At 41.0% G+C, this 14370-nt stretch overlaps 1 protein-coding gene across 3 annotated transcripts in view; it reads left to right on the top strand.

Annotated features, from left to right (window-relative positions):
- Nucleotides 1-947: 947 nt before the first annotated feature.
- MCC (MCC regulator of WNT signaling pathway) overlaps nt 948-14370 on the top strand; it is a 431948-nt gene continuing 418525 nt past the window's right edge. The window contains exon 1 of one of the 3 annotated variants that reach the window (XM_045034744.1): nt 948-1542. In XM_045034744.1, the coding sequence (XP_044890679.1) occupies nt 1379-1542 (164 nt within the window). In that variant the 5' untranslated portion in view covers nt 948-1378. Of the gene's footprint in view, nt 1543-1713; nt 1851-14370 lie in introns of those variants that run through there. The other 2 variants (XM_019838097.3, XM_045034751.1) reach the window with 2 other exon arrangements.

Here is a 14370-nt window from a genome sequence, read left to right as displayed (position 1 = left end):
ATGGAAGCTTAGTGTGGACAAATTTCTTTCAGGGCAGTTCAGGGCTTCCAAGGTCCCTGTCCCAAGTGAGGGAGCCAAATGGAATCTGTAGTGTCTTTTCTAAACCAGCCTCAGAAGTCAAGAGAATCACAAAGGCCCACTCAGGTTCAAGGGAAGGCAAACAGTCTCCACCTCCTGATGAGAGGTGCACCAAAGAATCTGCAGATGTGTTTTAAAACTACCACAGGAATTCTCAGACCTCTGGCAGAAAGTCTGGGACAGAATAATGAGTCATTCCCTAAACCACAAATTGGTTCATTGTGGTTCCTTTTCTGCTGTGGTGGAAGGATACTGTCGTGTTTAAGGCCTCCTGCTCTGGAGTTAGACTGCCTGCCTGGGCTTGCCTCTGCCCTGACACTTACTAAGCCTGGAACCTTAAAGCAAGTCTGGGTGCCTTGGTTTTCTCATCTGTAAATTGGGGATAATGAGAGCTAACAGTTATTAAGTGCTTAGTAGGTATCAAAATATACTATCTTATTTTGTAATCAAGATACTATATGAAGTAGTTACCTACCTCCTAAAACACAGGGTTGATAATAAAGAGATATCTTTCAGGTGTGTAGTGTGGGTCAAATGAGACCATCTATTATGTTCGCTCTTGATGTTATTAAAACTGTTGGGGCAAATTCTAGTGACGTCAGGTCAGGAGCTGTTTCCAGAAATGGACCAAACGTTCACAATGCCACACAGGAGAGCAGATTATTTCCAGTATAGTGTTGACGATCAGCCGGAGTTAAGGAGGGTCAGATTTCTTGACAGGTGTTAAAAATGCACAAAACCCTAGACATTAAAGGGTCTCATCTGGGGCTATGGGTTCAGAATCCAGCGCAGTCTTGCAGCCTGGGACTAGAAGAACCGCTCTGAGTTGGCAAAACGGGAGTGTTTATCTTTTTCCTGAAAAGAAATCCACGACTCTGGGCGGTTGGAGGAGTTCCGCCGGGAGCACACTCCCTTCTGCTTGAGTCCCCAAGTGTCAAGGGCCCGCGTCGAGGTTGGATGCACGGAGTTGACACCCTTCCAGGAGACCTCCTGTGTACTCTGCCCCCCCTCGCGTCCCCTCGCGTCCCCTCGCGTCCCCTCGCCATCCCTGGCTCCCCGACTCCACGATCCACCTTCCCCTCCTCCCTCTCCGCTGAGGTGCCTACTCCCGCGATTGCAGGGCGCCCATCTTCCCAGCCCGGGCAAAACCCGGAGAGCTGGAATCCCGCGCCGGGAGCGCCCCGGCGGCCACTGGGCATGCTCCGTTGTCAGGCAGGTTCGGGGCTGCGAGCCGCTTTTGCGCCTCGCGGATTCCTCCCGCGGCCGCGCGTCCTCGTCTTCCCGAGCAGGCAGCGGGCGCATGATGGCGGCGGCGGGGAGCGCCAGCGGCGGTGGCAGCAGCGGCGGAGGCGGCGGCAGCAGCAGCAGCGACACATCCAGCACTGGCGAGGAGGAGAGGATGCGGCGCCTCTTCCAGACTTGCGACGGCGACGGCGACGGATACATTAGCAGGTACTCGGGGAGGTACGCGGAACCGGCTGGGACGCGCGACCAGCCTCTCCGACCCTTCCTCTGCCCCCTCTCCCCAACTTCCAGCAAGTTGCTCAGAAGCTCACGGGGAAAGTTGGCGGCGACTCTGAGAGCGCATCGCTGGCTCGGCCACTGAAGCCTAGGGGCTGATCCGCTCGCCTTCTGGTGGTGCTAGTTGGTCCAACTTTTCCCAGCGCTGTCTTTGTCTGGGCGTCGGGAGACATCTCTTTAGGATGCAAGTCCTTCCCGGGTCGTGGAGCGTTCGTGCCTGTGGGGAGAGGAGTTCTGGCTGCTTGTCCCAGGTCAGAGGGGTTGCTCGGCAGTCTCGGGCTCCTGGGTGTCAAGATGCTTTGGCACCAGGGAGCGATCAGTCCGGCTCCTCAGTGGACAGCCCTGGGGCCAGACCAGGATAGGGATGTGCTCCCAGTGACAGCTTTGGACGTGAAAACAAGCTGCGAAGAACTTTCGGGTGCTGCAGAGCCTCTGTGTTCCAAACTGGGGAACCCACAGAATGGACATAGCTTGCCACCCAGTACTGATTTAAACCTGTTAGCCTGAGGGGAACCAAGTGCGTAGACACAAATTGGGGGTTTAGAGGTGAGTCTGTAATATAGACCCGACTCCGTACCTCAGCTCCAGAAGCTAACCCAGGTGAGTGGGGTGTCAGGACACCTCTGAGTGACCACTCATAACCCTCCCTGTGTTTGCTTCTAGATTCCATATAGAAGCTGTGTTGAGGCTTCAAGCCGCAGGGCTTGGCGAAATGATTACTTCTGCCCACATTTTTTATCACTTATCATACAATGATGGTGAAGAAGGCAGTGTAATGTCTTGTGGTATGCTTCTTTGAAAGGTTGACATAAGGCACTGAAGACCTTTCATGCTGAAATTTGAATTGCCTTCTAGGAAGAAGTCCACCTAAGTTGTATGTGACATGTTAGTTTAGCCTTTGTCTTGGTAATAGTAAAGATCTCTAAAAAGCCCGGCTGCCTCCTGCTGATTATCCTTGCCTACTTAGAGAAAAAAAGAGTGGGGAATTTCCACCCCCACCCCCCAATTTTTATAAGATCTCTGAATCAGGTAATTTGACATGTAAGATTTTGGCAATTAAAAACATAGTTTATTTGGGACTCCATTCAATTATGATAATTCTTGGCTGAATTTTATTACTTTTCTAGAGTTTCATTAGGAACCATTGAGAAAGATACCAGAAAACTTTGTGGAGTAATTCTATTCTGAAATGGGGGAAAAAATGTAATTCCAGTTAACCCCACATAGATTTTCATCTGGAAGTCTTTCCCTGTTTTGGTTCTGTGATAAAAAGTTTCATCATATAGTGTAGATTTTTTTCCTACTTGAAAAGCCTACTTGAATTTCCTACTCGAATGGCCATTGTGTTATTTACAATAATAAAAAAAAAAGTCTACATTCTTCACATTAGGATGCACAACGAGTTTAATTTCACATGGGCAAGGGTGTATGTAGAACACTAGTAGAATTCTCTCCTTCCCTTCCTTTGATTTGGCCTATTAGTATGTTGCTTTATCTGAACTACGCTTTTTGTACAAATGTTCATTTTTAAAAAAAAAATTTTAATGTTTGATTTTGAGGGGGGTGGGGTACAGAGAGAAAGGGAGACACAGAATCTGAAGCAGGCTCCAGGCTCTGAGCTGTCAGCACAAGCCCAATGCAGGGCTTGAACCCACAAGCTGTGAGTTCATGACCTAAGCTGAAGTCGGTCGCTTAACCGACTGAGCCACCCAGGTGCCCCTGTTCATATTATTTTAAATGGTGGCTGTCTCTACCCCAAAAGATAATGAATTCTGGAGGCATAATTTGAGGATTTTGTTTTGGAGGCTGAGGCATTGTATGTAAGGGGGTAGTAAAGAGGAGATTTCATATTAAAGTAGAAACCTACTAAGGCACTGCAGACCTTTCATGCTGAAATTTGAAAAAACTGTATCATTCCTTGAGTCATATCATTTTAATATATCTGCTTGAAAGATGAAAGGTGTGTGCAATAATGAACCCTAAGCCATAATTTTGCCTGTGGGCAGAGTTGCTCTTGAAGTTATTTTATGCTATGACAAAATTCCCATTTAAGAGGAGTTCAGGGATAGCAATCTCATTGAAACGAGGCACCAAGGATCTTCTCTAGAAGTATGTTTACATAGCAAGCACAGTTTTACCTGGAATATATGTTTATTTGATGTGGCATGGGAAATGGGGTTAATGAAGTTAGGTGGCATTAAATGACTCCCTCTCTGAAGTTGCTCCTTTGTGCTCCCTTTGTTTAATGACCTTTACTGACCACTCAACAGTAGGTGATAAGGAGTGGAATGCTGTGAATTTTCTCTTTTATAAACATGAGAGTTGGACTTTCTACATTAAGACCTTAAAAATCTTGGATTCTTTAAAAGATGTTAAGTTTATGTTCGTAGTACACCACTGTATCTGTTAGGATTTCAGTTGGCTGTATATAATGGAAAACTAACTATAGTCAAATAAGTACAGACTTTCTTACCTAGAGGTCCGGAGGTGGTTCATTCAGGCTGGGACAGCCATTCCACAATGGCATTAATGCCCAGCTTCCTTCTATCTCTCTACATCGCTATTCTTGATATAAAATATTCATCCTCATGGTTATCTCATAGTCTTAAAAAATGATTGCCCTGTCTCCAGCCTCATGTCCAGGTTCCAGGCAGGAAGGTACAAAAAGAAGATGAAATGAGTAGAGCATATATCATTAAGGCAGAGCTTTCTCAAATCCCTTAATTGAAATCTTATTGGTCAAACTATATCACCTTACCATGGTGACTTTCAGTAGAGTTCAAGGAAGCATCTAATTTGATTAGTCACATTGCCTCCTAAACAAAATCTGAGTTCTGTTACTAAGAGCAGGGAATGAATATTGAGTAGGCAAGAAGCAACCAAAACATAGAATAAAACTTCCATGGTAACCCTCATTCAACTATATTGGCTTTGGTCCTTTGCTTAACTCTCATTCTCAAACAGGAGTGGGCTGGAGGTCTCATGTTTAGAGGAAGGCTAGTGGAAGATAGATTGAGACCAGGAGGGGAAATGTCAGGGCACATCACTTCAGGAAGAGGGGAAGTAAAGGGTAGGGCTTTGAATCTTCAATATTCTCTTGGCCCAAGCTTCCTTAGCTGGCTGACAAAAAAGGCACCAGCTAACTGGAGATTCCTGGACTTGCTGCCTCTGCCCAGGAACTTCCAGCCTGCCACCAGGACCCAGAATAATCCCCATGGATAGTTAAGCTGGAACTGACAACTACTGTTAGGTGGAGCCAAATTGCAGCTTGGACAGGGTAGGATTGGGACTGTATAGTGTCATTTCATTAACTACGATGACTTAACCCCACATTTTATGGTATTGAATTTTTTGGACCCTATTTATCGTGGTATAGGAGGTGGTGGGGTTACTCTATTTGTTGAGATTAATTTCCCTTTGGAATTGTAAAGCTTATTTTTACCTTTAAGTTTTAAGAAGCCATCTTGAACATTTGACAAATATTAAAAACCGCCATTTACCTTTGTATCTAGTTGCCAAGCCTCAGCTGAAATGTTGGTGTCTTAGAGAGAGCTTTCCTGACCACTGTATCAAAGGTTAGCTCTTCCCCACCAATATCCTCTGTCATAGTACTAAGGGCTTTCTTCCAAAGTACTCTTTACAACTTGTAATTGCATTTCTATTTCCTACCTTGTTTGCCTGTTCATTGTCAGTCTCCCACTAGTTGTAGCTTCATGACGGTAGGAATTATGCTTATTTTGTTTAAACAGTACACTCAGGAGGTGCCTGGGTGGCTCAGTCGGTTGAGTGTCTGACTTCAGCTCAGGTCATGATCTTAAAGTTCGTGGGTTCAAGTCCCGTGTCAGGCTCTGTGCTGACAGCTCAGAGCCTGGAGCCTGCTTCAGATTCTGTGTCTCTCTCTCTCTCTCTCTCTCTGCCCCATCCCACTCATGCTCCATCTCTCTCTCTCTCTCTCTCTCTCTCTCTCTCTCTCTCAAAAATAAACTTTGAAAAAAAAAAAAAAACAGTACACTCAGGATCTAGTGCAGTATTTGCCGTACAGCATACAATCAGTAAATTCTGATGAAGAAATGACCAAGAATAAAGATTGGTATGTTCATGAATTTTGAAAAATCTTTCAAGCATTTTCATTTCCAAGCATATTCCATGTTTATAAAGTACTTTAAATGTAAGTGTATTTTATTAAAGAATATTTTCCTTTAAAAATAACTTCTTTCTGGTTATATAAAAGATATTCTTTGTTGACAAATGGGAAAATACAGAAATGTTTAAAAATAAAATAAAAATTATCCGTTATCCCATAACCAAGAAATATTTCTATTTTCCTGGTGACATAGCTACATCATATTATTCCTCTAGTACATTAAAAAGGATTGGATAAAAGGAAAGACATCCCATGTTCACAGATAGGAAGGTTCAATATTGTTATGATGTCAGTGCTTCCCCAAGCCGATCTACAGATTTAATGCAACCGTTTTCAAAATCCAAACTGCCATTTTATGCAGAAATTGACAATTTGATCCTAAAATTCATATGGAAATTCAAGTGACCCAGAATAGTCAAAACAACCTTGAAAAAGAAGAACCAAGGTGGAGGATTCACACTTCTCAATTTCAAAACTTACTGCAAAGCAACAATAATCAAGACAGTGTGGTAGTAGCAAAAGGATAAACCTATAAATCAATGAAATAGAACTGGGAGTCCAGAAACAAACCATGTGTCTATAGTGAATTCATTTTTATTTTATTTTATTTTTTTAAAGTAGACTCCATGTTCAGCATAGAGCTGAATGTGGGGCTTGAACTCATGACCCTGAGATCAAGACTTGAGCTGAGATCAAGAGTTGGATGCCTAACCAATTGGGCCACCCAGGCACCCCACTATAGTGAATTTATTTTTAACAGGAGTGTGAAGATAAGAGTTTCAAATTCAGGGGTGAAATAGGGAAAGAAGAGACTTTTTGACAAATGGTGCTGGGGCAACTGGTAGCCACATGTGAAAGAATGAGCTTGGACACTTTCTTCACATACAAAAGTGTATATATTCCTCATATACAAAATGTATATAGTCCTCACCTACCTCACATGCAAAAATGAACTCAAAATGGATCAAAAACTTAAATGCTAAGAGCTAAAACCATTAAACTCTTTGAAGAAAACATAGAACAAAATCTTTGTCACCTTGGATTTGGTAATGGATTCTTATATATGGCACCAAAACACAGGCTACAAAAGAAAAAGTAGATAAATTGGGGTTAATTAAAATTTTTAAAACTGGTGCTTTACAAGGCACTCTCAGAAAAGTGAAAGATAACCCAAGGAATGGGAGAAAATATTTACAAATCATATATTTGGCAAGGAATTTGTATATAGATTATATAAAGAACTCTTATAACTCAATAATAAAAAGATAAATAACCCAATTAAAAATGGACAAAGGGTCTGAATAGACTTTTCTCCAAAGAAGATATGCAGATGGCCAATAAACACATGAAAAGGTGCTCAACATCATTAGCCACTTGGGAAATGCAAATCAAAGCTACAATGAGTCACTACTCTGTATCCAGTAGGATGGCCATATCAAAAAGTCAGATAATAACATGTGTTAGCAAGGATGTGGAGAAACCAGAATGCTCATACACTGTTGGTAGGAATGTAAAAAGGTGCAGTCACTTTGGAAAATAGTCTAGTAGTTCCTCATAAACTTAAACATAGAATTCCCATATATATATTCCAGCAATTCTACTCCTAGGTATATATGCAAGAGAACTCAAGACATATGTCCTCACACAAACTTATGCATGAATGTTCACAGAAACATTATTTATAATAGTCAAAAGATGTAATCAACCCAAATGCCTATCAACTGATGAATGAACAGGCAAGATATGATCTATCCATACAGTGGAATATTACACCGTCATAAAAAGGAATGAACTACTGACACCTGCTACAACATGGATGAACCTTTTTTCTAAATTTTTTTAAAATTTATTTTTGAGAGAGAAAGGGAGAGACAGAGGGTGAACTGGGGAGGGGCAGAGAGAGAGGGAGACACAGAATCTGAAGCAGGTTCCAGGCTCTGAGCTATCAGCACAGAGCCTGATGTGGGGCTCAAACTCACAGACTGCAAGAGCACGACCTGAGCTGAAGTCGGATGCTTAACCGACTGAGCCATCATGGTGCCCCAACATGGATGAACTTTGAAAGTGTTATGCTAAGTGAAAGGGTCCATTCCCAAAGACCATATAATATATGATTCCATTTATATGAAATGTCCAGAATATACAAATTTATAGAGACAGAAAGTAGATTAGTGATTGCTTTAGGGTTGGGGGAGGACGATAGCTAAAGAGTGCGGGATTTCTTTTTGAAATGATGAAAATCTTCTGAAGTTGGTTGTAGTGATAGTTCCACAATTCTATGAATATACTAAAAACGATTGGATTGTACACTTTACATGGGTGAATTTTATGGTAAGTGGGTTATATCTCAATAACGCTATCATCAAAATAAAAAAGATTGGAAAATGTGATTTGTAATGATAATATCCCATTATTTATTTATTCAATTTATTTGATTATCCTTCAGTTGTTGGACATTTAGATTGTTTCCAGTTATTTGCTTTGAAATTTTGTTAAATCTAAGATGATACAGGTTGGAACACACATTGTTTTCTGTATCAGTCACACTATGATAAGATACAGATCATTGAATAGATTTTTAATTTTATTTATATTGGAAGTTCTGCCTTAAACTTCTTTAGTCATAGATTTTATATTTTACTCTTGTGCATACATAAAAAAAGGAGAATAGGCTATCATATTGTTCAAAATGATCCTAAAACTTCTTCACAATTAAAGTGCAAGTCTTCCAAATCACTTTTTGGTTCAGAGTATTGATGTTGGGTTTTAATATCCAGTATCAGCCTCAGCGGCATCAAAACATTCAGGGATGCAGCATTTCTTTAAAGGAGGCCCCACTGTTTGCTACAGGATTGTCATTTAAGATGCTGACACCTTTTGGGGCACCTGGATGGCTCAGTCAGTTAAGTGTCCGACTTTGGCTCAGGTCATGATCTCGTTGGTCATGAGTTTGAGCCCCACATTGGGCCTGTGCTGACACCTCAAAGCCTGGAGCCTGCTTCTCATTCTGTGTCTCCCTCTCTCTCTGCCCCTCACCTGCTCACACTCTTTCTCTTTCTCAAAAATAAACATTAAAAAAAAAAAGATGCTGACACCTTTTTGCAATTACTGACATTGGTATTTCTGGACTTACCAGAAGGTGTCAATGGAAGTAGCCAGGACTTGAATTCTTAAGGAAGCATGAGAGTTATGCTTCCTTAAGAATTCTTATTGACTTATGCTAGTCATGTTACCGGGAATAACAACATGATTCACACTACACAAGCAATCATAACTGTGTCAGCGCCAGGCCAACAGAATTATAAGAAACATTCAGATTTCACAATATTAAACTATGCATCTTAGAAGTTTGAAATACAGTATTTTATATAATGCTAGAATAAACACATTCATGGTTCCATGTACTGTATTACTAAAGAATGAGTCAAAAGTGGAATTATCAGTGAAATGTATGAACTAGAATTGCTTTGCAAACATTTTGCTTCATCTTCTGTGAACAATAACAGCAACTACAACAAGAGGATTTCAGGTCAAATGGAGACTACTGTAATGTTTAAAGAACCACAGACTTGCAAATAAACAGACTCTATTATTCTTCCCCCGGACAGTTAGCAGAAATATGGTTCAGGGAGGGTAGAGAGAGGAGTCATTTGGCTTTAAAAGTTACAGGAGACACTTAAACAGAAGGTAAATGGAGTAGAAAGACTATGCCTTCTAGATTCCTTGTGTCATGGCCAGGTAGATCCCATGACATAAGGATTATTCTTAAAGGTGATAACTCTGGAACACAATTTTTTAAAAGTTTTATTTATTTATTTATTTTAAGAGAGAGAGAGAGAGAGAGGGAGCGAGTGCCAAGTAGGCGGGGCAGGGGAAGAGAGAGGGAGAGGGAGAGAGTCCCAAGCAGACTCCAAGCTCAGCAGGTAGCCTGAGGCAGGGCTTGATCCCACAGCCGTGAGATTCTGACCTGAGCCCATATCAAGTCAGACGCTCCACCAGGTGACCTGCTCCCACAATTTTAAAAAGAGAGTCTTTGGTGATATTCAAAGAAGAGTATAACCAAAGCCAAACTTTGAAGAAACTGAATAATATTGAAAGCTTTAAAACTATAATCAAACCATAACGTCACTCGGAAAGGCACAAACTGAACCTAAGTGAGGGGAAAAAAGGAAATCCATTATAATTAATATGAGGGAGAAAATTTTGAGTGGGACAAATTTTGTACCCAGTCATCCAGAAGAACCAACTCTGATACGCAGTATTTCCTGAATCACAATTTTTTCACATGTAAAGATTCTTAAGAATCATGTCACCTAGAACTTCCCAAACTTGAGTCATTTGTCTACCACATTTATGATCTTTCCATATCACTGGCCACAACCTGTTCCTTGAATTTAAGACAGGAATATGCAGTAACTGCATATTTGACTTACATGTCTGAAGACATCTCAAACGCAGCATGTACAAAACAAAATTCCTGACTCCCCTCCCCAACTCTTCCTCCCTCTGTTTTCTTGATTACAGTAAATGTCTTTTCCCTTGCTAGTTGCTCAAATCAGAAAATAAAGTCATCCTGCATTCTTCTCTTTTCTATCAGTACATTCAGTCCATCAACTAACCCACCAATTCTGCTTTTAAAATATAGCTTCTTGGGGGCACCTGGGTGGTTCAGTTGGTTAAGTGTCTGACTTTGGCTCAGGTCATGATCTCACAGTTTTTGAGCTTGAGCCCTGCATTGGGCTCTGTGCTGACAGTGTGGAGCCTCCTTGGGATTCTCTCTTTCCCTCTCTTTCTGCCCCTCCCCTTTCTCTCTCTCTCTCAAGAATAAATATATAAAAAATATATGTATAGCTTCACCCTGACAGTTTTTCATCACCTTCCTACTTAGGTACAATATATCACCCATCTCACACTGAGATTAGTACAACAGGCTCCTCCTTCTGCCCTTGCCCCCTCCACCCTCCACACACTCAGATTATGCATACTGCAGCCAGGTGACTTATTGTAAGTCAGATGATGTTATTCCTCTGCAACATAGTGAAAAGGGCCCTGGATCTGAGTCAGGAAAGTTGGGTTCACCCCAGGCTCTGCTACTAAGTAATTATGTGACTTGGTACGAGTCCCTGCCTCTGTCTTAGTTTCCTTACCTATAAAGTGAGATGATAAAACACTCATCTGTGTTTTCTCTTGCTTGGGGTTTGTTGAAATTCTTGAGTCTGTAGATTTAATTTTCATCTAACTTGGAAATTAACCAGCCATTATTTTTTTCAAACATCTTTTCTGTCCCTTCTCTAATTTCTTTTTAGGACTCCAATTATGCACATATCAGATTGCTTGATATTTGCCCACTTCTCATTGAGGTTCTGTTAACTTTTTCCCCTATCTTTTTTCTTTCTGTGTTTCCTTTCGGATAGTGTCTATTGTTATATCTTCAAATTTTCTGATATTTTCTTCTGCAGTGTCTAAGCTGCTATTAATCCCATTCATATTTCATTGTATTTTTCATTTCTAGGAGTCCCATTTAAATATATGGAGAGTATTTATAATAGCTACTTTAACTTCCTTATCTATTAATTCCATCATTTCTGTCATTTCTGGGTCTGTTTCTTTTTAAAAATAATTTATTTATTCTTTGGGAGAGCACAAGCCAGGGAGGGACAGAGAGAGGGGGACAGAGGATCTGAAGTGGGCTCTGCGCTGACAGGCTGACAGCAGTGAGCCCATGTGGGTCTTGAACCATGAACCACAAGATCATGACCTGAGCTGAAGTCAGACGCTCAACCGACTAAGCCACCCAAGTGCCCCTCTGGGTCTATTTCTATTGATTAATTTTTTTACTGCCTATGGGACATATTTCTGTTTCTTTGTATACCTGATAATTTTTGGTTGGAGATAGGACATTATAACTTGTTGAGTTCTGGCTTTTGTTGTGTTCCTTTACCTTGTTCTGGCATGCTGTTGACTTTGGATCTTTTGGGAGCTTGCCTTTAAGCTTTGTTAGGCAGTATCAGAATAGCCTTTAGTCTAGGGTTAATTTGGCCTCTGCAGATCTCTGGAGCTCTCTTTCTGAGACATTCCCTCATCTTCCCTCTGTACCACAAGTTCTATCCACCTTGGATTTCCTGAACTCAGTGGGACCACTGGGTGATGGATTCCCTCTCCTGTTCTGCAGCCTGTAAATTGCCCCCAGGCAGTAAGTTGGTATAATTATAGACTCATCTTGCTGGTTTACCTTTACTCAGGGATTGTAGTCTTGTGCTGTTATATAATGTCTGGAAATTATTATTTCTCATATTTTGTCTGGATTTCTGGTTGTTTAGGTAGGAAAGTAAGTCCAGTCTCTGTGATTATCTAAAGACCTGAAGTGGAGTTGTGATTTTTCTTTTTGAGTGTCTTAAAGTGGGTCTGCCTATTTGGAAGCACTCTGTTTATTAAGTTTACATATAAATAATTTTATATAACATTTACAACAATATGTTACTATTTTTAAGTTACTACCTACAGGCCCACATATCTTTTTTTTTTTAAACAGCTAACATTATTGAGTGCTTACCATGTGCTAGGCTGTACGCTAAATCAGCACTTTGTATATGTGACCTCAATTACTATTCATAATAGCCCCTTTGAAAAAAGAATTATTATTACATGCAATTTAAAGATGAGAAAAACAGGCTCAGGGATATATATTGCTATTTGCTCAAGATTCCACACTAGCAAGACCCGAAATTCAACTGATATCTCTGGTTCTCAAATGAGGGCTTTGACCACTCACTGTTCGGTGCTGCTTTTCACATGTATGTCTTTCAGATATTTTCTAACAGCTTTATTGAGCTATACCGTGCATGCTATACAATTTGCCCATTTAAAGTGTACAATTCAAGGGGCGCCTGGGTGGCTCAGTCCATTGAGCATCTGACTTTGGCTCAGGTCATGATCTCGCAGTCCGTGAGTTTGAGCCCCGCATCGGGCTCTGTGCTGACAGCTCGGAGCCTGGAGCCTGCTTTGGATTCTGTGTCTCCCTCTCTCTCTGCCCCTCCCCCACTCATGCTCTGTCTCTCTGTCTCTCTCTGTCAAAAATAAATAAACATTAAAATTTTTAAGTGTACAATTCAATGTGGTTTTTGGTATATTGATAGTTATACAACCATCATCATAATCAATTTTAGAACATTTTTATCACTCCGAAAGAAGCCCTGTATCGTTTAGCAGTATTCCTCCATCTTCCCCCCGATCTTCCCAGCCCTAAGCAACCATTAATCTACTTTCTGCCTCTAAAGATTTGCCTACTATGGACATTTCATACAAATGGAATCATACATTTTGTGACCTTTTGTTGCTTGGGTTTTGGTGACATATCCAAGGAGACTTTGCAATCCCAGGTCACCTATGTTCTCTTCTAAGAGTTTTATAGTTTTAGTTCCCACATTTAGGTCTATGATCCATTTGAGTTAATATTTGTAGGTGGTGTGAAAAGATGTCCAGGTTCATTCTTTTGCATGTGGATATCCAACTGTCCCAGCACCATTTGTTGAAAAGACTACTCTTTTCTCGTTTTCTTGACACTCTTGTCAAAAATCAATTGAGCATATATGTAACAGTTTATTTCTGCACTTTCAGTTCTTTTTGATTGATATTGATACCTATTCTTGTACCAGTACTACACTGTCTTGGTTACTGTTGCTCTGTCATTAAGTTTTGAAATCAGAAAGTTTGAATCCTTCCAACTGTTTATTCTGTTTTTCTGGATTGTTTGGCTATTCTTAGGTCCTTGAGTTCCCACACAAATTTTAGGAGCAGCTTGTCAATTTCTTCAACCCAAGCAGCTGGGATTTTTGATAGAGATTGTATTGAATCTATAGATCAAATCTGTTCGCATGCATTTTTAGCAACTTTATCTTTTCAGGGTATTTTTGGTTTTTTTCCTCTAGCCCACATTTTTATTTTACAGTCTTTTTATTTTGGTCAGTCAGTATATTAGTGAATGTCTAGATAACAGGGGTGCCTGGGTGGCTCGGTCGGTTGAGCGTCCGACTTCGGCTCAGGTCATGATCTCTTAGTCCGTGAGTTCGAGCCCCGCGTCGGGCTCTGTGCTGACAGCTCAGAGCCTGCAGCCTGTTTCGGATTCTGTGTCTCCCTCTCTCTCTGCCCCTCCCCTGTTCATGCTCTGTCTCTCTCTGTCTCAAAAACAAATAAAACATTAAATAATAGCATACATTTATGGAAGACTTTATAGTTTATAATCAGTTAGTCCACACTTTATCTCATGTAATCCTTGCAATAGGAAGTCACATCTCTATTTTAAGACAAGGGGTTATGATAACAAAGCCTCTGGGGGAAGGATGAATCTGTGGCCCTACTTGAGGGCCTTTTCCATCATACATGCTGCCAGGCTAACACAAGAAAATGTATTTTCCCCAAAGCTTTAAATTTCTTTACTGTTTAATTTACCCAAGATCTATGGTGAGGATGAATTTTCATTTTATAACTGGCTTCTTAGCATAAGTGGGAATGGCATTTAAATACTTGGTACAGAAGGTGAGACATTTGCATGCTAAATGAAGTTCCATGGGAGTCTCAGCTGGGGAGACTCTCTGTTGTTCCGCAGATTGAAAAACCCCTTGAAGTGT

The sequence above is a fragment of the Felis catus genome, chromosome A1, assembly GCF_018350175.1.
Source record: "Felis catus isolate Fca126 chromosome A1, F.catus_Fca126_mat1.0, whole genome shotgun sequence".
Taxonomy (NCBI): domain Eukaryota; kingdom Metazoa; phylum Chordata; class Mammalia; order Carnivora; family Felidae; genus Felis; species Felis catus.
The sequence above is the reverse complement of the archived record's forward strand: the minus strand, read 5'-3'. Positions and strand labels throughout refer to the sequence as shown.